Source organism: Salvelinus namaycush, chromosome 27, assembly GCF_016432855.1.
Source record: "Salvelinus namaycush isolate Seneca chromosome 27, SaNama_1.0, whole genome shotgun sequence".
Taxonomy (NCBI): Eukaryota; Metazoa; Chordata; class Actinopteri; order Salmoniformes; family Salmonidae; genus Salvelinus; species Salvelinus namaycush.
In genome coordinates this window covers 10,247,711-10,273,812 of record NC_052333.1, presented here as the reverse complement: position 1 = coordinate 10,273,812, position 26,102 = coordinate 10,247,711, and the positions used below count along the sequence as shown (strand labels likewise).

The 26,102-nt window shown below is 43.3% G+C and overlaps 1 protein-coding gene across 1 annotated transcript in view; it reads right to left on the bottom strand.

The window, feature by feature from the left end:
• zgc:85777 (uncharacterized protein LOC405871 homolog) overlaps positions 1–26,102 on the bottom strand; it is a 48,586-nt gene that overhangs the window by 20,302 nt on the left and 2,182 nt on the right. The window contains exon 2 of the mRNA XM_038965946.1: positions 13,874–13,994. Within this exon, the coding sequence (XP_038821874.1) occupies positions 13,874–13,994 (121 nt within the window). The remainder of the gene's footprint in view (positions 1–13,873; positions 13,995–26,102) is intronic.

Sequence of the window (26,102 nt, the reverse complement as noted above, 5' to 3'; positions counted from 1 at the left end):
AAGGGCAAGAAGGTAGAGACAACAATACATCACACAAAGCAGCCACAACTGTCAGTAAGAGTGTTCATTAATGAGTCTTTGAATGAAGAGACTGAGATAAAACTGTCCAGTTTGAGTGTTTGTTGCAGCTCGTTCCAGTCGCTGACTGCAGCGAACTGAAAATAGGAGTGACCCAGGGATGTTTGTGCTTTGGGGACCTTTAACAGAATGTGACTGGCAGAACGGGTGTTGTATGTGGAGGATGAGGGCTGCAGTAGATATCTCAGATAGGGGGGAGTGAGGCCTGAGAGGGTTTTATAAATAAGCATCAACCAGTGGGTCTTGCGACGGGTATACAGAGATGACCAGTTTACAGAGTATAGAGTGCAGTGATGTGTTCTATAAGGAGCATTGGTGACAAATCTGATGGCCGATTGGTAAAGAACATCTAGCCGCTCAAGAGCACCCTTACCTGCCGATCTATAAATTACATCTCCGTAATTTAGCATGAGTAGGATGGTCATCTGAATCACGGTTAGTTTCGCAGCTGGGGTGAAAGAGGAGCGATTACGATAGAGGAAACCAAGTCTAGATTTAACTTTAGTCTGCAGCTTTGATATGTGCTGAGAGAAGGACAGTGTACCATCTAGTCATTCTCCCAAGGACTTGTATGAGGTGACTACCTCAAGCTCTAAACCCTCAGCGGTAGTAATCACACCTGTGGGGAGAGGGGCATTCTTCTTACCAAACCACATGACCTTTGTTTTGGAGGTGTTCAGAACAAGGTTAAGGGTAGAGAAAGCTTGCTGGACACTAAGAAAGGTTTTTTGTAGAGCATTTAACACAAAATCCGAAGAGGGGCCAGTATAAGACTATCATCTGCTTATAAATGGATGAGAGCTTCCTACTGCCTGAGCTATGTTGTTGATGTAAATAAAATAGAGCATGGGGCCTAGGATCGAGCCTTGGGGTACTCCCTTGGTGACAGGCAGTGGCTGAGACAGCATATTTTCTGACTTTATACACTGCACTCTGAGGTAGTTAGCAAATCAGGCCAAAGACCCCTCAGAGACACCAATACTCCTTAGCCAGCCCACAAGAATGGAACGGTGTACCGTATCGAAAGCTTTGGCCAAGTCAATAAAAATAGCAGCACGACATTGCTTAGAATCAAGGGCAATGGTGACATCATCGAGGACCTTTAAGGTTGCAGTGACACATCAATAAACTGAGCAGAAACCAGATTGCATACCCGAAAGAATACTATACACATCAAGAAAGCCAGTCAATTGATTATTAACAAGTGTTTCCAACACTTTTGATTAACAGGGCAAAATAGAAATAGCCCTATAATAGTTAGGATCAGCTTGATCTCCCCCTTTAAATAAAGGACGAACAGTGGCTGCCTTCCAAGCAATGGAAACCTCCCAGAAAGGAGAGACAGGGTAAAAAAGTTGGAGATAGGCTTGGCAATGATAGGGGCAGCAACCTTAAAGAAGAGTATAAACCATCTGACCCAGATGTTTTTTTGGGGTCAAGTTTAAGGAGCTCCTTTAGCACCTTGGACTCTTTGTAGCAGGGCAGGGGAAAAAGAGGGAGAAGCATTGGGGCTATTCGCATAAGAAGGAGTGGGAGATGAGGAAATGTTGCACAGGCAAGGAGGCATGGCTTAATATTATATATATATAGCTGGGTGGGAATTCTATGTTGTGTGTCTAGTTTGTCTGTTTCTATGTCCAGCCTAACCCCTGGAAGAAAACCGTTACACAGAGGCTGGCACTAAGACAGCATTGAATGAGCTGTATTCCGCCATAAACAAACAAGAAAACGCTCACCCAGAGGCAGCGCTCCTAGTAGCCGGGGACTTTAATGCATGTACACTTAAATCAGTTTTACCAAATTTCTATCAGCATGTTAAATGTGCTACCAGAGGAATAAAAACTCTGGACCACCTTTACTCCACACACAGACGCATACAAAGCTCTCCCTCTCCCTCCATTTGGCAAATCTGACCATAATTCTATCCTCCTGATTCCTGCTCACAAGCAAAAATTAAAGCAGGAAGCACCAGTGACTAGATCAATAAAAATGAAGCAGATGCTAAGCTACAGGACTGTTTTGCTAGCACAGACTGGAATATGTTCCGGGATTCCTCAGATGGCATTGAGGAGTACACCACATTAGTCATTGGTTTAATCAATATGTGCATCAATGACGTTGTCCCCACAGTGACCGTATGTGCATACCCCAACCAGAAGCCATGGATTACAGGCAACATCCGCAGTGAGCTAAAGGCTAGAGCTGCCGCTTTCAAGGAGCGGGACTCTAACCCGGAAGCTTATAAGAAATCCCTCTATGCCCTCCGACGAACCATCAAACAGGCAAAGCGTCAATACAGGACTAAGATCAAATCGTTCTACACCGGCTCCGATGCTCGTCAGATGTGGCAGGGTTTGCAAATTATTACAGACTGCAATGGGAAGCACAGCCGAGAGCTGCCCAGTGACACGAGCCTACCAGACGAGCTAAACTACTTCTATGCTCGCTTCGAGGCAAATAACACTGAAACATGCATGAGAGCACCAGCTGTTCTGGAAGACTGTGTGATCACGCTCTCCGCAGCCGATGTGAGTAAGAACTTTAAAAAGGTCAACAGTCACAAGGCCGCTGGGCCAGACGGATTACCAGGACGTGTACTCCAAGCATGCGCTGACCAACTGGCAAGTGTCTTCACTGACATTTTCAACATCCGACGTCCGAGTCTGTAATACCAACATGTTTTAAGGAGACCACCATAGTGCCTGTGCCCAAGAGCACTAAGGTAACCTGTCTAAACGATTACCGACCTGTAGCACTCACGTCTGTAGCCATGAACTGCTTTCGAAAGGCTGGTCATGGCTCACAACACCATTATCCCAGAAACCCTAGACTCATTCCAATTTGCATACCGCCCCAACAGATCCACAGATGATGCAATCTCTATTGCACTCCACACCGCCCTTTCTCACCTGTACAAAAGGAACACCTATGTGAGAATGCTATTCATTGACTACAGCTCAGCGTTCAACACCATAGTGCCCTCAAAGCTCATCACTAAGCTAAGGACCCTGGGACTAAACACCTCCCTCTGCAACTGGATCCTGAACTTCCGGCCCCCCCAGGTGGTAAGGGTAGGTAGCAAGATATCCGCCACGCTGATCCTCAACACAGGGGCCCCTCAGGGGTGCGTGCTCAGGCCCCTCCTGTACTCCCTGTTCACTCATGACTGCACGGCCAGGCACAACTCCAACACCATCATTAAGTTTGCCGATGACACAACAGTGTCATCATAGACAAGACAGCCTATAGGGAGGAGGTCAGAGACCTGGCCGTGTGGTGCCAGGACAACAACCTCTCCCTCAACATGATCAAGACAGAGGAGATGATTGTGGACTACAGGAAAAAGAGGCCTGAGCACACCCCCATTCTCATCGACGGGGCTGTAGTGGAGCAGGTTGAGAGCTTCAAGTTCCTTGGTGTCCACATCACCAACAAACTAACATGGTCCAAGCACACCAAGACAGTCGTGAAGAGGGCACGGCAAAACCTATTCCCCCTCAGGAGACTGAAAAGATTTGGCATGGGTCCTCAGATCCTCAAAAGGTTCTACAGCTTCACCCTCGAGAGCATCGTGACTGGCTGCATTCACTGCCTGGTATGGCAACTGCTCGGCCTCTGACCTCAAGGCACTAAAGAGGGTAGTGCGAACGGCCCAGTACATCACTGGGGCCAAGCTTCCTGCCATTCATGACCTCTATACCAGGAGGTGTCAAAGGAAGGCACTAAAAATTGTCAAAGACTCCAGCCACCCTAGTCATGGACTGTTCTCTCTGCTACCGCACAGCAAGCGGTACCGGAGTGCCAAGTCTAGGTCCAAGAGGGTTCTAAACAGCTTCTACCCCCAAGCCATAAGACTCCTGAACACCTAATCAAATGGCTACCCAGACTATTTGCATTGCTCCCCCCTCTTTAACACACTGTTACTCTCTGTTGTTATCATCTATGCATATTAACTTTAATAACTCTACCTATATCTACATATTACCTCAACTAACCGGTACCCCCGCACATGGACTCTGTACCGGTACCCCCGCACATGGACTCTGTACCGGTACCCCCGCACATGGACTCTGTACCGGTACCCCCGCACATGGACTCTGTACCGGTACCCCCGCACATGGACTCTGTACCGGTACCCCTGCACATGGACTCTGTACCGGTACCACCCTGTATATAGTCTCGCAATTGCTATTTTACTGCTGCTCTTTAATTACTTGTTACTTTTATTTCTTATTCATATTTTTTTTAAACTGCATTGTTGGTTAGGGGCTCGTAAGTAAGCATTTCACTGTAAGGTCTACATCTGTTGTATTCGGCACATGTGACAATTATTATTTATTTTTTTGATATCGATGGGTTTCTAAGAGAGTCATCCTCATAGATTGCTGTATTGAACATGCGTGTAGATTAAACACTCTGTAAATCAGTGGAATAGTTGTCTGAGAACGAACCATTTAATTGGCCGTGTCTCCAGAGGGTGGCGAACCTGTGTATCAATGACGACTGCCACTATGATAGACACGATTGGTTCACTGGACTACAATGTATTTCAATGACACGTCATCATGAGAATTCTACAGTAAGTCAAATGGAATGCAAAAAAAGTAACTGCCTCATAATCCCGTATCTTAGTTTAAGAATAACGAGTCACTGGTACAGTATGTGTAATATAATTATATTATTACTACAGGAGTCTCTCTGGATAAGAGTGTCTGCTAAATCATTCAAATGTCAATGTAATGACTGAGGACGAAGAGTGGAGGGCACTAAGGGAGAAAGTCAGGGGCAACATAACATTGGACCATCATAACAGAACTATCAGAAAAATGTTGACCAGTGGAAAACCCGGCTGGGTTGCCAAGTCTCGTAAATCGGGCCGGAGACGGGCCAATGTCAGAGGCTGAACTCTGAATCCCACTGTCCTGTCTGGGCGTGGAATAACATTACTCACTCACACACACACACAGGGAGGTAGAGGTCACCCATGTTCTGCTCCCTGTTGTCTGGGCAACACTTTCCTGTTCTGGTTCTCTTGCTTATGGAAGAAAAGGGGAGTGTTTGTGTGTGTGAGAGCAGCAGAGTTTTTTCCTGTTTCATGGTGGGTAGTGGAGTGAGATAATCAGCTGAAGAGAAATCTGGCTCTGAGGCTTTATTAATGTGAAGGCTGGCTCCAGTACAGTGCCTCCAAACTTTAGATATCATTTGTAGAAACTGGAGTAGGTTGGTCGTGACCTATGGATAAATAAATAGTCTAAATATGAATGTTTCATACGTTGATATCTGCCAGGTTTTGTACTGTACCACAGTGTCAAGAGATAGATGTTCCAAGAAATGGAAAGCTTTGAAATACAAGTTGAAGCTGCTTTTAAGTTTAAGCCTGCATGCTTGGCACTAAAGGGCCCGAGTTTTTTGCCTTTAAGCCCTAGACCTCTCATTCCAAAAGTCCCCTGCGCTTTACAAGTCCGTCATCGTTCACAGCTAAGTCTTTTTCGTCATCTGAAGATAAGAATGTATCATGGTCCACACATACTAACACAGTCGTGAAGAAGGCACAACGTCTCTTCCCCCTCAGGAGGCTGAAAAGGTTATACAGCTGCACCATTGAGAGCATCTTGACTGGCTGCATCACCGCTTGGTATGGTAACTGCACAGCTTCTAACCCCAAGCCATAAGACTGCTTAACAGTTAGTTTAATAGTTAGCCAACTAGCTACCCGGACTATCTGCATTGACCTTCTTTGCATTAACCTTCTTCACTCATCACATACGCTGCTGTTACTGTTTATTATCTGTCACTTTATTCCTACTTATATGTACATACAGTATATACCTCAATTACCTCGTACCCCTGCACATCGACTGAGTACTGGTACCCTGTGTATATAGCCAAGTTGTCGTTACTCATTATGTATTTATTATTACGTGTTTTATTTTTATTTTAATTCTCTATTTTCTTTCTCTCTGCATTGTTGGGAAGGGCCCGTAAGCATTTCACTATTAGTCTACACCTGTTTTTTACGAAGCATGTGATGAATAACATTTTATTTCATTTGATTATTTGACATTTAAATCCCTCAATGGCTATTTCTTCTGTGAAAACCATTCCCATTCCATCTGGTATTTCTCCATCCCAACAGTACAGGCCTAAGCCTCCTGGTCGGTGTAATCTCCTCCCATTCCAATCAATCTAACCAGTCTAACTCATACAGCATACTTTGAGAGCTAGACATGTTAGTCAACGTTTCAGCGTAGACAAGCGTTATATTGGGGATAGACCACAAAACGTCTCAGAGTAGAAAAAGTGATAAGAACAGAGACATTATACTGGTAAAATAAAAGCTATGCATCCAAGCCTCTTTAGTCATAAGAGTCCCATCTAGTCGACATATTTAGGAGACCTGGTGAGCTGTCCTAACCAGTTAAGAGTTACCAGCAGGTGCCTTGATCATAGAAAAAGGCAGCCAGTCAGTGGTTCCTGTGCCACATACAATTGCTTTAGAGTTGAAAGAATGTTTTGATATTTCTATATGATTAATCCATAAATAATCTAGACCTACATGGAACAGTATCTTTGCTTTTTACAATTATTTCACGAGGCCTATTTCACATGATATGCCTCAATACTTATAACCACTCCTTCCTTCCTTGTTCGTCCATCATAGGTTGATGATGACCCTAACACGATTCATTAGGATTAGTCTGGGGTACGGTGAGTGCGCAGATGGCTGATGAGACCAATCTGAGCCCAGAAACATGCTTTGGCACACTGGACATGATATCTTGGTAAAAGTCTCCTGAGGGACGGCTCCACCAATACTGGTCTCTGGTCGCTGTTGTCTCTTCACCATTGCATTTTTGGTCCTACTCGCTTCAGAGGTTGTAGCGCCATCCCGGATTCGATTCCGCCAGATGGGACGATCCTGAGCAAGGCTTTCTCATGACTTTAGATCAATGTTAAAGCTCAAGGGATGCCTTCAGGGTGTCTATAAATCGTTTCTTTGGCCCACCTTGTGCTCACTTCCCATTCTTCAGCTCTATGAAGAAGATCTGCTTATGGAGATGTGTAGCAGGCATCCTGGTCACATGGCCCACCCATCTGAGCTGAGCTTTCAGAAGCAGTGTGGGAATGCTCATCATGTCGGCACGGCTGAGGACTTCAGTGTCTGGGATTCTGTCCTGCCGCTTGATCCTCAGGAGCATCCTGAAAAAGTTCAGGTGAAAGTTATTTCATTTTCTGGCATGGCGTCGGTAGACTGTCCAGGTTTTGCAGCAAAAAGTAAGGGCTGGTAATATGACTGCCTGGTAAACCTTCAGTTTTTAGCCAGTTTGATGCCTTTTCTATCCCACACCGAATCTTGCAGACGGCCAAAGACTGCACTATCCTTGGTGATACTGATGTTTGTTTCTTCGTCTATGTGAACTCGCACGGGACATTGTGCTACCAAGGTAAGTGAATTTGTCCACAGCTGACAGTTTCTGACCTTTCACAGAGATGGTTTGGTCCACGTAAGGATTACTGGGGGCAGGTTGGTACATAAGTTCAGTCTTCTTTGTACTGATTGTGAGGCTGAAGTTGTCACAGACAGCTGAAAAGTTGTTCATGAGGATCTACAAGTCAGCAAGCAAGCCAGCAGCTAATGCAGAGTCATCTGCAAACGAGGTTGCAGACAGTCACCTCCTCCACCTTTGTTATGTAATGTAACCTCCTCAGGCTGAAAAGCCCCCCATCAAAGCTGTAGATGAAACAGATCCCAGTGTGGTCACTTGGGAAGGCATCTTGCAGCATGGTGGAGAACATCATGCTAAACAAGGTGGGTGCTAGAACACTGCCTTGCTTCACTCCGTTTATGACTGGAAACTGCACAAAGTACTCTTGGTGATCTTGCACACTAGCCATCATGGAACTGATGCACCATTGTGATACATTTTTCTAGGCCGTCGCGCCTTGTGGTGTCAAAAGCCTTTGTCAGGTTGAAAAAAGTGAGGTACAGGTCAGAGTTTGGTATTTTTCTTGGAGTTGGCGAGCTGTAAACATCATGTTAGTTGTTCCACAGTTCTGTCTGAAGCCACACTGGCTCTCGGGCAGCAGGTCTTGGTCTAGGTGTTCTTTTAGACGGTGCAGGAGGATTCTAGCTAAGATTTTTCCAGCAATTGACAGCAAGGATATACCTCTGTGATTGTAACAGGCTTGGTGATTGCCTTTCCTCTTGTAGAGGTGGATAGACCTTGTCTCCTGAGGGACAGCTTCTTGTCTCCACAATGACTGGAAGAGGTCGGTTAGCTTCTCAACCAAACGAGGCCCTCCCACCTTGTAGGTTTCAGCTGGTATGGTGTCAGCTCCTGGAGCTTTTCCTGATGAGAGGAGGCTGATACTTTTTTGTTTCCTCCAGGGTGGGTAGGTCTGCAAGAGACAAGTTCATTTCAACTTGCGGCAGCCTGTTGATTGCTTCTTCATTTATTGAGGGCTGAGTTGAATTGTTCGGCCCATCTGGAAACGATATTGTCTTTCTCTGAGCAATGTAGTTCCATCCGCAATCAGAAAAGTTGAGGTTCTTGAGGGTTGTGGGCCATAGACTGATTTGAGTGAATCGTAGTGTTGTATTGTTGCGGTCAGCATATGATTGAATCTCCTCTGCTTTCTTACTGAGCCAAGCATCCTGCATTGCTCTAAGCTTGAACTGGACACTGGACTGTTTTGAGCTCTGTAGAATGCAGCAGATTTTTGAGAGCTGTCCAATCTGCCTCAGCATCTTTAGATTTAAGGACTAAAGATGCTTTTTAAGGACTCCAAACGGTGGTCTAGGGCTTCAACAAATTACTGCCGGATGTTCTCCTCTTTCACCGAGAGATGTTGAGTCGCTTTGAGGATTTTTTTGCCTTGTTGACGTCTGATCCGGATGTTGAGCTCGGAGATGAGTCGGTGATCTATCCAGCATTCTGCATTGCACATGGCCTTTTTCACCCTTGACATCATGTCTGTCTCTCCTCCTGACAATGTCAATCAAGTGCCAGTGTTTGGACCTTGCATCCATGTTGTTTTTTTGCGGTTGAAAGATTGTTTATGATGGTGACCTGCTTTTTGCCTGTAAATGGTGCTTCAGAAGGTGTAACTGGCTCCAAATTCTGCAACCTGTCCCGTGTCAGCTAGCCGTGTCTCACTTAGGGTGGCAATGTACATTTGGCATGTTCTCTGCCAACAAGAGCGTACGTCTCTCAGGTCTGTTTGGTCCAGCAATGTCCATTAGTGTGCGGACATTCCAAGCACCAATATTAAGTGGTGTCACTTATTTTCTTTGTTCGACTGCTGAGGTGGGATCCCTTTCAGCTGTGGTTAGCTGGCCAGGGTAAAGTGAAGCAGACAATGTTTAGGACACCTTTTATAGCCCCTTCCTAATACTGGGGAGGTGAGCAGTGTGTACCTGAATAGTACTGCTCAGACTGCTGCCGAGTTCCACTGCTGCTTCAGGCCAGTGAAAAGCGACCCAATATCCTGAGCCGCCTGTGTGCGAGTCCATGGCTACAGCTTCGTCAATCGCAGAAATTGTGCGCCACCCTATGGGACTCCCAACACGGCCAGATGTGATGCAGCCTGGATTCGAACCAGGTACTGCAGTGACGAGAGTCAAATGAACTGTGTCTAGTGTGAAAGTTGTTAGAGGTAGTTTTGCGAGCCAATGCTAGTGTTAGCATAATGACTGGAAGTCTATGGGTATAGCATGCTAGCAGATACCCATACACTTTTGCATGAACGCTAGTTAGCATTGGCTCGTGAAACTACCTCTAACTTCCTTTATACTGGACACAGTGACATAAAAATTGCATCTACGAGTTCATCTGAATCTGGGGAAGTAGATAATGGGCATCATTGCCAAAATCCCGAAGTATCCCTTCAAGAAAGGCAAAGTGATCGTGTTAGGCGAAAATTATATAAAAAGTTTTACCATTGCAACATTTGATGTAGTCACATTGACCATGGTTGTCTGAAGAGTTCACAGCTGGTGATGCCTCACTGCGATTGGTTATTCCCCAGCATTTGAAACAATGTCAATGAGCGTCATCCCAATCTTTCCTTTGCGGTACCTCAGACATACACTTTTATGAGTTAATTTTATTTCTTAGCTCAGAGTTTGTCTGTGTAGTGTCTTAACATCATCATAAAAACCTACTCCGAGCTGGGAGTTTTTTCTTCTTAAAACTGGTTTTAACAGGATTCCTAGGACCTTTTCTGAGATACTTTGTGGATACGGGCCCTGATCTCTATTGTATGGTAATTCAGGAAAACACAGAAGATACTACTAACTAAATTGGAAATTATTCAATTATATTGATTAGGCAATGCATATCCAACAAATGTTTGGAGGCACATTTCAGCAGACCATTTCACAATTTGGTATTTAGAGGACAAAAACATAGATACAACTAACAAACCACTCAGCTACAGTGTTTTGAAATCCTTTATAAACAATGACAGTGTGAATCCACAATGACATGCCAAACCACAGAAATATATCTTGCCCTCTGTATTGCAAGAAGGGAAATCAATGTTCTGGGACATGCCCACAAGGATTTTGATTGACAGGTCCTCTTGGATGTGGGTGTAACACATGGGGATGTGTGAAACCTACTCCTCAGCCTGAAGTGTCGCTAGTTGCGCCACCGAATTACTAGCTTTTTGCATGGTGGTGATTGGCAAGACGCTTCAGGAGGGGGGTCATGTGTCCAAGCAAGGCAGAGGTCATGGGTTCAAACCTGGTAGGGGGAAGTGGTACTCGCTAAGCAAGCAGCGTGACATTCTTTACATGGGTATGTAAGCTAGTGAGAGAGAGAGATTCTAATTTCCTGTAATGCCTGTTCTGATCAAGTCTAGATAAAGTTCCAAAAAGTGTACCTTCAACTCTTGTGTATATACAATAATAACACAAGTAGGCCTATCAGCAATATAGGCTATCAGCAATATAGGCTATTAACAATATAGGCTATTAACACTATAGGGCATTCAGAAAGTATTCAGACCTCTGACTTTTTCCACATTTTGTTAAGTTACAGCCTTATTTTAAAATAGATTAAATTGTTTTCCCCCCTCATCAATCTACACACAATAGCCCATAACGACAAAGAAAAACAGGTTCGTAGAATTTTCTGCACAATAAAAAATAAAAAATAAACTGAAATATTACATTTACACAAGTATTCAGAACCTTTACTTAGTACTTTGTTGACGCACCTTTGGCAACGATTACAGCCTCGAATCTTCTTGGGTATGACAAGTTTCCCCCATTCTTCTCTGAAGATCCTCTCAAGCTCTGTCAGGTTGGATGGGGAGCATCGCTGCACAGATATTTTCAGGTCTCGCCAGAGATCTTAGATCGGATTCAAGCCTGGGCTCTGGCTGGGCCACTCAAGGACATTGTCCCGAAGCCACTCTTGCGTTGTCTTGGCTGTGTGCTTAGGGTTGTTGTCCTGTTGGAAGGTGATCCTTTGCCCCAGTCTAAGGTCCTGAATGCTCTGGAGCAGGTTTTCATCAAGGATCTTCTCTGTACTTTGCTCCGTTCATCTTTCCCTCGATCCTGACTAGTCTCCCAGTCCCTGCCGCTGAAAATCATCCCCACAACATGATGCTGCCACCAGCATGCTTCACCGTAGGGATGGTGCCAGGTTTCCTTCAGATGTCACACTTGGCATTCAGGCCAAAGAGTTCAATCTTGGTTTCATCAGACCAAAGAATCTTGTTTCTCATGATCCTTTAGGTGCCTTTTGGCAGCTGTCATGTGCCTTTTACTGAGGAGTGGCTTCCACCTGATTGGTGGAATGCTGCAGAGATGGTTGTCCTTCTGGAAGGTTCTCCCATCTCCACAGAAGAACTCTGGAGCTCTGTCAGAGTGACCATCAGGTTTTTGATTACCTCCCTGACCAAGGCCCTTCTCCCCCAATTGCTCAGTTTGGCCTGGCGGCCAGCTCTAGGAAGAGTCTTAGTGGTTCCAAACTTCTTCCATTTAAGAATGATGGAGGCCACTGTGTTCTTGGGGACCTTCAATGCTGCAGACATTTTTTGCTACCCTTCCCCAGATCTGTGCCTCGACACAATTCTGTCTTGGAGCTCTACGGAGAATTCCTTCGACCTCATGGCTTGGTTTTTGCTTTGACATGTACTGTCAACTGTGGGACATTATATATACAGGTGTGTGCCTTTCCAAATCATGTTCAACCAATTGAATTTACCACGGGTGGACTCCAATCAAGTTGTAGAACACATCTCATGGATGATCAATGGAAACAGGATGCACCTGAGCTCAATTTCAAGTCTCATAGCAAAGGGTCTGAATAGTTATGTAAATAAGGTATTTCTGTAAAAAAAATATATGTATAGATTTGCAAACATTTCTAAAAAACGTTTTTTTCACTTTGTCATTATGGGGTATTGTGTGTAGATTCATTTAGATTTTTTGTATTTAATCAATTTTATAATAAGGCTGTAACGTAACAAAATGTGGAAAAAGGGAAGGGGTCTGAATACTTTCCGAATGCACTGTAGGCTATCAGCAATATAGGCTATCAGCAATATAGGCTATTAGCAATATGTGCACTGTTCTGACAGTGTAGGATAAACCATAAAGAGGTTATCTAATATACCATCTGGTAATCTGATGTGTCTGGGACTTCCTTGTCCCCCTTCTCTCTAATCCAGCCTGTTAATGCTGAAGGGCTCTGTAGTTAGCACTTTGTATAGCTGCTCGCCCCACTCTTCTCTGACCTAGCTAGATTTATTAGCCAATTTCTCCATAGGGCCCACCACGACCAACACCCACTGCATTGTTCTCTGTAGTAGTTCACTTCAAAATCAAAGTTTGTTAGATGTTTTGACATCTAGGGGACTAATGTCGAGATGAGTTGTATTTTCTAGTCATTGGGTTGATATGCTGTATTTGGCTCTAGATTGGTGTGTAGTGTGACTTGGACCCATCTCGACCACTTGAGGTCTGAAAACATCTTGACAAAATTAGACTTAGGAATGAATCACCACTTTAAATTCTGAAATGTGTTATATATGATTCAAATATAACAATCAAAGTTGCTCTAAAAAGTATATTTTTCCCCCTCAGTGATGCTGCAGGTGGTAGACAGCATTTGAAAATGGAGATCGGACTGACAGCTTTTGTGGAATGTAACTCCACACATTGAGAGTGGGCAAATATCTACACCTACCACAATATGGCCGCTACTCACGTCCACATATTCAGTGGAGTGGGCCAAAGCCAGAATGACATGCTAAGCACTCCTTAACATTTCTTATGAAAATGACAAGTAATCTTAGGCCTATATCATCTTGAGTCTGGTATGCAACAACATTTCTCTACTTAATTTTCTCACGCTAGCCCTTGAGAGGCTCTTCTGTTGAGTTCTGATGAAGATCAGTGCCTAGTTTGTCATTGGGTACTTAGGGGTCTATGAAGAACTCATTACCGCTTGCTGCTGCTTTATCTTTCGAGACCCTTTTACGAGGCTACACCATTTTCTTATTTTCAAGCTGCTCCTCGTCTCACTCTGATTCAGGTGATTGTTCATGAAAACACTAGATTAATTAAACCATCTTTATCATCTGAAATTAGCTGCCCTCTTCAAAGGGAAGTGCTTTCAACTGACAGTTTTATAGTGGGGAGACAGTGAAATATGTTAAGCATAATTTCCCACAAATGAATCAGAATCAGGCAAAGAAATATCTCAGAAAAAGTAATTAACCGGGTGATTTCCGAGACAATTTAATTTCACAGAGGAAGAGACACAGAAGAAGTTCATACCAACTGGCTTGTTGACACCCAGAAAGCCAGCATTTCCCAAGAGCTTGAAGACTTTGTGGGCAGGAAATATCCCCTCGGCCTCCCATTGGTCCACATAGGGGTTGATATCCTGGTCGATGATCTACAACACATGCAAAGACAGAGGGAAAGATGACAAACGCATAGACGTAGGTGTGGTACGAGCTACGTGGCCTGGACGTAGGTTGTCTGTGTGAGAATGGATATGTATTCCAATGGTGTGGTTGTGTGAGACTAACATTTAAAATTACATTTCATTCCAATCTAATGAATGTTAATATAAATAACTTACTTTCCCCCTGACAATTTACTTGGAAATTGACTCACCATTTTGACAGAACCACATTAAGAACGGTCCATAGTTGTAAATAAACGGGAAGTTGTCAACTGTATTTTCAGCAGTCCTGTTCTGCCTCTACTTCAGTCTATGTAACCTATCACTGGCAGACTGCTAGACTAAGGTCTACATATCAATGAATACAAAAAGAACACAAAACATACTGAAAGAAAATCTCATACGGATGAATAAGAGGGGGATGCTATTGTGCGTGCTACTTCCCACCTATCTATTACACTCACTGTCAACAAGCCTTTATTGCAGTTTCACAAGACTGCCGATAGAGATCGGCTTAGTGTATTACCATGTAGCCTAGCTCCCCAAACCCAATCCAAAGTCTTGTCATTAAGAGAGAAACAATTATAATATAGTTTGAGACTAACAAGCCTGTTTGCATCTAACAATGTTAGCCAAAAATAACATCTAATTTCCCTATGGAATCGCCATAATACTAACTGTACCAGTTACAGTATACCAGCTCCAGTACATGGACATACAGAGACGCATGCAGGAATCTAGAAGCATGAAGATGAAGTGATTCGGATTTAGTGAAACATTAGATCCTCCATGTAAAGCTACAGTAATATATTATGGATTATGAAAATCTCTCTTAAATCCACCTGAGAGCATTCCCTTCATAGCGGGGCCACAGCCAATCTCCCCTGCGTCATGCTTGAAGACTGTTAGGGAGTGAAGGGATGAGGAGCGGAACACTCCCGTTATGGAGATATGGGAGTGTCAAGAGACCATTGGTACGTCCCTAATTCCATATGTAGTGCACTACTTTTGAGCAGTGCCCAATACATTGTGTACACAAAACATTAAGAACACCTGCTCTTTCCATGAACGACTGACCAGGTGAATCTAGGTGAAAGTTATGATCCCTTATTGATGTCACTTGTTAAATCCACTTCAATCAGTATAGATGAAGGGGAGGAGACCAGTTAAAGAAGGATTTGTTTATCCTTGAGACATTTGAGACATGGATTGTGTGTTTGTGTGACATTCAGAGGGTGAACGGGAAAGACAAAATATTTAAATGCCTTTGAATGGGGTATGGTAGTAGGTGCCAGGCACACCAGTTTGAGTGTCAAGAACTGCAATGCTGCTGGGTTATTCCACGCTCAACAGTTTCCTGTGTGATTCAAGAATGGTCCACCACCCAAAGGACATCCAGCAAACATGACACAACTGTGGGAAGCATAGGAGTCAACATGGGCCAGCATCCCTGGGGAACGCTTTCGACACCTTGTAGAGTCCATGCCCCAACGAACTGAGGCTGTTCTGAGGGAAGGTGTTCCTAGTGTGTGGTACACTCAGTGTATAGGGAACAGGGTGTCATTTGGGACGCAGCCCTTGACTCATGATTTGTGCCTCCAATAGGTCTTCAGCTGGAACACTACTTAAAAAGACACTGTCAAGATCCCACATTTTCTCTGCGAACTCAACCACTTCTTAGGGGGAGATGATGCCTACATGTTTATATGCTAACCTCATTCGCAAAGATAAACAGCATGATGAGATGGATGGTGTTCTTTTTTGAAGGTGCATAGAGTACAGTAGAAGAGCCTAAACGTACAACTACTATCAGCTTTAAAGTGTTTAACATAGCCTATATGCATTTAAATCTACGATGCATAATTGGTGTCAACAAGCCACCTGAAATTGTTTCGCTAAGTCTACATCCTCATAAAAATGGACCTGTTTTTGGGCGGAAATGTTCAAAACAGTTAATACTGCCTATGTAAAATAGTTTGATTTTAGGCAACGACGTGTAATTCCTCCCAATTCCATTTCGGTAGTTAATGTAGAGACCCTTGACAAACCTGTCCATAAATCTGCATTCAAGCCTTGCTGTGGAGCACAACAACTCTCCAATGGCAGGTAGAGAGAATTAAAAGCAATTAAAACCACCATAATTATGCAGTTAAGTTAAGTGAGGAAAATGACTAATTTAGTTTAATGCAGCTTCCTTCAGTGCGTAAGCCACAGTCAGGGGCCACGAGTCACTGTTCATTATGGAGTTTGTTCTACAATCTTAAAATTCAATCTTATTAAATATGACTGAGTTCATAACCAGAGTAAAGCACAAGTTCTGGCTTTCCATGGGGGTTGGAAGGCATTTCAAGACAAATGAACAATTGCCAAGTGGAAAATGCCTCCCCAAAATGCCTGTCTTCATATTCCAAAAGATTGTGCAAGGAGGGATAGCAACATACACAGAACTGGCTCCACTACCAGCCAAGAATAACAAACAGACCTATAACCTAAGAGTACAGGACAGGTAGGACTATAACCTACGGGTAAAGGACAGCTAGGCCTACTGTATATCCTACGAGTACAGGACAGGTAGGCCTACTGTATAACCTACGAATACAGGACAGGTAGACCTATAACCTACGAGTACAGGACAGGTAGGCCTATAACCTACGGGTTTCTTTCTGGGATTGTCCAGAACAATAACACTATACACACTACACTCACTCCAGGGGAAGGCATGAGAAATAAACCTGTGAGAAATAAAGCACAGTATAATCAAAATGACCAACAGACAGATATGAGCAGAGTGCGGGTCCCGCTCTTCCTCTGCAATAAATGCACAATTTGACAAAGTTCAAATCCTGAGGAAGTGAACAGGGAGGATCTGCTAGGTCTTAGAAAGGGAGATGTCCATGTATACTGGGACTATAAATCATACACAAAGGTTATTTTTGACTGGTAAAGTTGCATACCAGAACAATTTCACAACACAGAGCTGTGAATTATAAGTTGGGGTCAAGAGCACTGTCAAGAACACTACTTTCCCCTGACATGGCTGTGTTTCACACCTAGCTGGGCACAGTGCAATAACATCATTTAAACATGTTTTCAGGGCAGTCATCATTTCATGACTGAGCCATGGATTTGAAATTGAGTAATCTCAGAAGTTCTACTTTAAAATGGAACTTAGGTTAGAACAGGTTAGAATATTCTGATTGGATTTGCAATGTGATTATGAACTTCTGACCTTGTAGTAATTCAAGGATTGTTTTGTGTGCCACTACCAAGTTTACAATGCACGGAACCCTCAACTGTATTCTTTTAATAAACTAAATGTCCTATATGTCCCACTGGTGAGTTGTATTCATATTGTTTCTCATTTCCTTTTAGATTTATATCCTTCCCATCTTCCGCATGTCCGTTTATTTTCAACCTCCCTGCATCCTTTGAGGTTTAAGTCACAATAGATAACAATTTTATTTCCATTTACTTCCCTGTCTTGATTTCCTTCTGTTTATGGGCTCTCTGTATTTTTAGCTCTTTGTCCTCGGTGACTGTCTAGCCTTGTGTTACGAATCCCTTTGGCCCGGCAGTCTAGTAACGAGATCCGTAACATAACTCACGCAAAGTATAGTAGTGAAAAAGTAACAGTGAGAACGAAAAACCAGACAACTAAATTACCGTCAAACACTCATGGTTTATTTTTAAACACACGGTAAAGGGGAGCCGGAAAAGGGGCTGAGCTGGACCCAAGGAAATAAATAATAAGCATCCAAAAACACCCCTAAGCTAGACTACCTGCTTCAACAACAGCTAACTAACCAAAAATACAGTGGGTGGTCCGCCCAGTTATAACTAGTGTATTTAGACAAAGTTTACCTACGGGTAGTGTATGCCCATGGGCAACTTGTCTTGGTACCCCCTTTCCCACCATCAAACAAACAGTCAAACACCATAACAAAACAATACTCACAGGATAACGGACGAAGTGACATGTAGTTGCAAAAACAAAAGGGATCTCTGCATACAAAGAGAGAGACAGAGAGATCTCTGCATACAAAGAGAGAAGGAGAGAGAGATTGAGACTAGAGGTCGACCGATTAATCGGAATGGCTGATTTAAAGTTTTCATAACAATCGGAAATCGGTAATTTTGGATGCCGATTTATATATTTTTTTACACCTTTGTTTAACTAGGCAAGTCAGTTAAGAACACATTCTTATTTTCAATGACGGCCTAGGAACGGTGGGTTAACTGCCTTGTTCAGGGGCAGAACGTCAGATTTTTACCTTGTCAGCTCAGGGATTCAATCTTGCAACCTTACGGTTAAGTAGTCCAACGCTCTAACCACCTGCCTCATGAGGAGCCCGCCTGTTACGCGAATACAGTAAGAAGCCAATGTAAGTTGCTAGCTAGCATTAAACTTATCTTATAAAAAACAATCAATCAATCATAATAACTAGTTATAACTACACATGGTTGATGATATTACTAGTTTATCTAGCGTGTCCTGCGTTGCATATAATCTATGCAGTGCGCATTCGCGAAAAAGGACTGTCGTTGCTCCAACGTGTACCTAACCATAAACATCAATGCCTTTCTTAAAATCAATACACAGAAGTATATATTTTTAAACCTGCATATTTAGCTAAAAGAAATCCAGGTTAGCAGGCAATATTAACCAGGTGAAATTGTGTCACTTCCCTTGCGTTCATTGCACGCAGAGTCAGAGTATATGCAACAGTTTGGGCCGCCTGGCTCATTGCGAACTAATTGCCAGAATTTTACGTAATTATGACATAACATTGAAGGTTGTGCAATGTAACAGGAATATTTAGACTTATGGATGCCACCCGTTAGATAAAATACAGAACGGTTCCGTATTTCACTGAAAGAATAAACGTTTTGTTTGCAAGATAATAGTTTCCGGATTCGACCATATTAATGACCTAAGGCTCGTATTTCTGTGTGTTATTATGTTAAAATTAAGTCTATGATTTGATAGAGCCGTCTGACTGAGCGATGGTAGGCACCAGCAGGCTCGTAAGCATTGATTCAAACAGCACTTTCGCAATGCTTGAAGCATTGCGCTGTTTATGACTTCAAGCCTATCAACTCCCAAGATTAGGCTGGTGTAACCAATGTGAAATGGCTAGTTAGTTAGCGGGGTGCGCGCTAATAGTGTTTCAAACGTCACTCACTCTGAGACTTGGAGTAGTTGTTCCCCTTGCTCTGCATGGGTAACGCTGCTTCGAGGGTGGCTGTTGTCGATGTGTTCCTGGTTCGAGCCCAGGTAGGAGCGAGAAGAGGGATGGAAGCTATACTGTTACACTGGCAATACTAAAGTGCCTGTAAGAACATCCAATAGTCAAAGGTATATGAAATACAAATCGTAGAGAGAAATAGTCCTATAATAACAACAACCTAAAACTTCTTACCTGGGAATATTGAAGACTCATGTTAAAAGGAACCACCAGCTTTCATATGTTCTCATGTTCTGAGCAAGGAACTTAAACGTTAGCTTTCTTACATGGCACATATTGCACTTTTACTTTCGTCTCCAACACTTTGTTTTTGCATTATTTAAACCAAATTGAACATGTTTCATTATTTATTTGAGGCCAATTTGATTTTGTTGATGTATTATATTAAGTTAAAATAAGTGTTCATTCAGTATTGTTGTAATTTTCATGATTACAAATAAATAAATAAAAATAAAAAATAAAATAAAAATCGACCGATTAATCGGTATCGGCTTTTTTTGGCCCTCCAATATCGGTATCGGCGTTGAAAAATCATAATCAGTCGACCTCTAATTGAGACACAGAGAGATCGAGCTCCAGAGAAAACAACTGAATGGGTTTTTAAACCAAGGGAAAGGAGATGTGATTGGGTAATGGAAACAGGAGGTGTGTCTTCTGATTGATGACTGATTGGGGAATGATGATTGCCATCTGTGAGGGGAGAGAAAAGAAATACACACAGGATACCTGTATCCGTATCACTCCCACCCTTAAAAGAGCAACCCTAGGGGGGATTGCGACCACAGTATTTACAAAACATACCAAAAATCATCATATTTACACACGAGACAAAGCATCTGCTAATACATTTTCAGAACCCTTTTTGTGGCGGATCTCCAAATTATAATTCTGCACAATAAGCGGCCAACGCATAAGGCGCTGGTTCTGGTTGTACATCCGGTGGAGAAACACTAAGGGGTTATGGTCAGTATATACGATCACTGGTAGGGCACTGGAACCAATATATACCTCAAAGTATTGCAGAGCTAACAACAAAGCTAGAGCTTCTTGTTCAATGGTTGCGTAATTTGCCTGACATTTGTTAAATTTGAGAAAAATAACAAACGGGATGATCCACTCCACTCTTGTCCTGCTGCAGTAGAACAGCACCAGCACCTCTGGCACTAGCATCTACCTCAAGTTTAAACGGTTGTTCAAAATCCGGAGCAGCAAGTACAGGGGTATTACATAAGAGTGCTTTAGCAGTATCAAAAGCTACCTTGCAATCAGGGGACCACTCAAACGATCTAGCCGGACTGAGCAAATCGGTCAATGGAGCAACTACCGCAGAGAAATATTTACAGAAACTACGGTAGTAGCCAACCATCCCTAAAAAGCGGCGTAGCTCTCGTCTGGTGGTAGGTGCGGGGAATGCAGTTATAGCCAAGACCTTGGCATCAACAAGGCGCACCTGTCCATGGCCGACCTCTTTGCCGAGATAGGTAACAGTAGCCTTCCCAAACTCGCACTTTGCCAAGTTCAGGGTTAGAGAAGCAGCTGCCAAACGTTCACATACTACCCTTAGAGAGTTAACATGATCTGACCACTCAGACGATTAAATTACTAGAGCATCAAGGTAGGCACTACAATTGGGAACGCCAGCTAACACGGCGTTAACCAGTCGTTGGAAAGTAGCTGGTGCATTCCGCATCCCAAAAGCCATGACTGAGTACTGTAGGAAGTTGTCTGGGGTCACAATGGCAGAAATCTCAGAAGCACGTGAGGTTAACGGAACCTGCCAGTAACCTTTTAAGAGGTCCAACTTAGTTACATAAGTAGCAGCACCAACAGTGTCGATACAGTCGTCCAGTCTGGGTAACGGGAACGAATCTGGCATTGTGACAGAATTTACCATTCGATAATCTGTACATAACCTGGACGTACCATCAGGTTTAGGAACCAGAATGCAAGGAGAACTCCAAGGGCTTGAACTTGGCATAGCCAGGTCATTCTCCAACAAATATCTCACCTCATCCATCATTATCTTCCTCTTAGAAGCGTTGACACGATATGGGTGTTCCTTGATAGGGGCAGCATTTCCAATATTAATGTCATGTTCCAACACGTTTGTGCGAGTAGGAACCTCATTAAAGAGATGGAAAACTGTGTAGTAGCCTCACAACATCGTCGGCCTGTCCGTCCGTTAAATGAACCAGACCTGACTGGAGAGACAGCAGCATTTCTGAGTTGGGCAATCTTGCTCACTGCTGCTGAGTATTGCACACCTCTAATCCATCTCCATCAACGTCATTAATATAACAGTCCACTATCATAGCAGAGGAGACAGCAGTACCTTCCGCTGTTTTTGAACTATCTAACTGGGTGATGGGTCGGGTGTGATATGCTTTCAACATGTTAATGTGGCACACACGAGATTGGCGTTTTCTATCAGGAGTTTTAAGCACATAATCAGTTTCACTTAATTTATTTTCAATGAAATAAGGACCAGAGAAACGAGCTGACAGTGAAGATCCTGGAACAGGCAATAACACCAGTACTTGGTCACCTGGCTGTGGTGGACGAGAAACAGCCTGTTTATCATAGTGTCTTTTCATACTTCTCTGTGAGGAAGACAGAGCTTCCTTGGCGAGAGCACAGGCTTGGTGTAGGCGCTCACGAAAGCGACTAACGTAGTCCAACACATTCTCATCTCCTGTACACAACTCTTGGGACAAAAACTGTTCTTTAAGGACTTTCATTGGTCCTCTCACTGTGTGACCAAACACTAGTTCAGCCGGGCTGAACCCTAGGGACTCCTGTACAGTTTCACGAGCAGCAAACAAAACTAGAGGAACTCCCTCATCCCAATCTTTCTCAGATTCCAAACAATATTTACGTAGCATAGACTTCAATGTCTGATGCCAACGTTCAAGCGCACCCTGAGACTCTGGGTGATATGCGCTTGACACACGGTGCGTAATTGACAAGGATTTTAACACCTGCTTGAAGAGCTTTGATAGGAAATTGGTACCTTGATCACTTTGTACCACCTTAGGTAACCCGAATGTCGTGAGGAATTTAATTAAGGCTTTACTCACTACCGGAGCTATAATCCTTCACAGAGGAATGGCCTCGGGGTATCTTGTTGCCATACACATAATTGTTAACAGAAACTGGTTACCCGATTTTGTCTTCGGTAACGGTCCAACACAATCAACCACCACTTGTTCGAATGGTTCACCTATGACAGGTATTGGACAAAGAGGAGCGGGAGGAATAACCTGATTTGGTTTTCCTGTTATCTGACATGTGTGGCATGTCTGACAGAACTGAGCCACATCTTGTTTTAAGCCTGGCCAAAAGAAATGTCGAAGGATCCGATCAAGTCTTTGTGATTCCTAAATGACCAGACCACTGGTGATCATGAGCAAGGGATAACACATTTTGTCTAAAGGCTGTAGGAATCACTATTTGGTAAACAGCATTCCAGTCTCCGCCCGCGTCATCATGGGATGTCCATTTACGCATGAGGAGATTACCATCAATGAAGTAAGCCACGTTCTTCTTCTTTACCTCTTCCAATGAGACAACCCTAGAAAAACATTTAGCAAACCTATTGTCAACCTTTTGGTTAGCAATCAGCTGCTCACGAGTGACTGGTAACTGTATTGCATCAGCAATAAGTTCAACATTCTTCGCTTCTTTCCTGGGCTGTTTGTCAGAGGTGATCAGCTTCCCAGAGGTAGCACCCAACCCATCCTCTTGATCAACCTCTTTGAACAGAACAGTGTTTGACAAATCTATTACGTCTCCCACTTGTCGTGCCTGAGCACGAGTGACAGCACAAGCAGGGAACACATGTGGATAACTCTGTGCCAGCTCATTGGAGATAGTGGTCACTTTTATCCAATACTTCCAATACGGGTACTACCTTTCCTCCGGCAATATCGTTACCCATTATAAAGGTCACACCTTTTACTGGCACCATAGGACGTACCCCCACTCTGAATATTCCACTGATTAATTCAGAGCGTACATTCACAAAGTGCAATGGCACTGGGACAAAACCCATTTCAATACCCTGAACTAACACTAAGGATTTTAACCGGACGCTGAGACGCTTCGTCATTCACTAGGGATACAAACCCCTCGAAAATGAACGGTTCATAACTGCGGTCAGGGACTGAGACTTTCAAACTACATTTACCCTGAGGCACCTGTTTCGTTTCAGACCTCACCACCTGTTGGCGGCTTGGCACGAAGAGGCATCCCTTGTTTGCATTTTAGCAGGAAGCAATCATTAATCATATGTCCCACCTTATGGCAATAGAAACAGGGACGCTCATTTTTCTGGCGTGCTTGATATACTACTGCTGGCCGACTACGGCTAAAAGTAGGCAACTCGGTGGCTCTACTCTCAGTATGAGCCGAAAACACGCTCTTGTGCGTCAACACAAACTCGTCTGCCAACACAGACACTTCTGACAGGGAGGATACTTTCTGTTCGTTTAGGTAAACTACAATGCGTTCGGGTAAGCAATTTTTAAACTCTTCCAACAAGATTAACTCCCGGAGAGAGTTTAAATCAGTTACCTTGCTAGCAGCATGCCATTTATCAAACAGATTCCCTTATCTCTAGCAAATTCCACATAAGTCTTACTAGAAGACTTTCTATGAGACCTAAATCTCTCTCGGTATGCCTCCGGCACAAGCTCATAGGCGCAAAGAACAGTAGCTTTGACCACTTCATAATTCAAACTGTCTTCAAGAGGTAGCGCTGACAAAACCTCCTGGGCTTTACCAGTTAATATACACTGAAGTAATAGGCACCATACCTCTTCAGGCCATTTCAATGCTACACGTTCAAAAACACAAAAATAGGAGTCAACCTCTGACTCTCTGAACAAAGGTACCAAGGCAATCTGCCTACTAATGTCAAAAGTGGTGGAAGCTCCAGTTGGTGAGGACTGCTCACTAACAGGCACAGCAGGAACGGAGGCTAGCCTCGCGGTCTCTGCCTCCAGTTCCATCTGGCGCATTTTGAACTCCAACTGCCGCTGTTCTCGTTCTTTTTCTTCCTTAATTTTACACATCTCCAACTGGAGATTCTCTCGCCTAATTTACGCTCTCTCTTCCGCCTCCAGTTGGAACTGTATTGAACGGACATCCCTCCTCGCATCACCGGTTGACTGTGGGGAGAGTGGATCAAAACGGGGCAATGTGGCTGGAGCTTTAGACTCGCTCTCATTCTCAGACACCAACGGGCTTACAGGAGCAGCAACATCCCCTACAGGGGTAGTAGGCTCAGGCAGCGGTAATATAAGCACTTGTTCTTCCAACAAAACATTTAACACCAGTTGCTTAACCTCCACTTTAACTAAACTCTGCGGGATCGATACAGAATAATGGTCAGCCAAGGTCAGTAAATCAACTCTACGACATTTGTCAAAAGCCTCCCACGTAGGGTTATCCAAAAAGGATTTCAAATCAAAAGTAGCCATTTTGAAATACTACTTATACACAAGAGCCAACAAATAGCAAACACTAACGCTACATCAGCTATTACGCTCAACACTGAACTAGACAACTAACAAGGTGGGACGCTACCGTCTCATGTACCCTAGAGAGGTTTAAAGGCCCGGGCCATCCACCAAGCCAATAACTACAACGATAACTAATGATAAACAATAGGCTACATAACTATAAAATGTTGAGCATCCACACTAGAGGAAAGTTGATAGTTTATCGATCTACAGTCCTACACCAGTTAATCAACACATCCTACACACTGCTATTAATAAGGTGGTAACAAGACCATTCATGAGGTCTCTAACACACAGATACTGGTTTAGACCATTCAGTGCTTTCAGGGTGTGTTCATTGTCATACTGACAATTGCAAATAATACATCAATGTACATGTAGGCCTAATTAAAAATAATATAGTAACTCATATTTAAATGTAGCAATTCGACAACAAACACTTTTTAGCCTACGCATATTTTAGATCTACATTGCCATGTTGATCAAGTGATTTCCATAATTCTTTTGGTTCTTCTTTTTCACTGTGCTCATCTCTTTCTGTCCTGTGCAAATATCTGCAAAGCATCAGTGCAACAATGTTATCATAACCGGCCAAAAGTGATCACACCAATGCACTACCTCTCCTACACTTTCCCAGCATGCATTTTCTATGCTGTTGGCCTGTTTCACATTCAGCAATTTAAAAAAGCAAGCCTGCTTCTTTTCCCAAATAGGCTATTAGGCCTAGTATAAAAAATTATTTAAATGTCCTGTCACTTTTGTAGCCTATAGCTTTTCCTGGGATTTCAAGAGAAGAGGAACGGCCTATTGCGAAGAGGCTTGCGTAGCCTATTGCGAAGAGGCTTGCGTAGCCTATTGCGCACGGGAACAGCTGGAAGAGAGAAGCTAGTGATGTGTAGCCGAAGTAAGAAGCTAAATATTGGCTAGATATTAGGCGATTCATTAGCTAAATATACAAGTAACCAGATTATGAAATGGCAGATCTGTAGTGCATTCCTCCAGGCTGCGCTCTTTGTTCCCGGGCATGCAAAGCTCCACTATTGATTAAATCCAGTGGCGACCCATCATTCAGGGAAGGTGGGGCAGAGCCTGTTTAAGCCCCACCTGTTTTGAGCTCCACATTTTTTGCAAAAAAATTATAAATACAATGACAAAATTGGGCTTACCTGTTTTTCATGTTATTTTTGGCATTAATGTGTCACATATCAGTTTGTAAACAATGAAAAAAATATATATAATTGAGTTAATAAAGCCGCATACAAACATGGTCTCTTTTTTGTTTTCTTGAGTAAGGCAGCTCCAAAATGCAGGTGTTTCTGCCTAGCTCA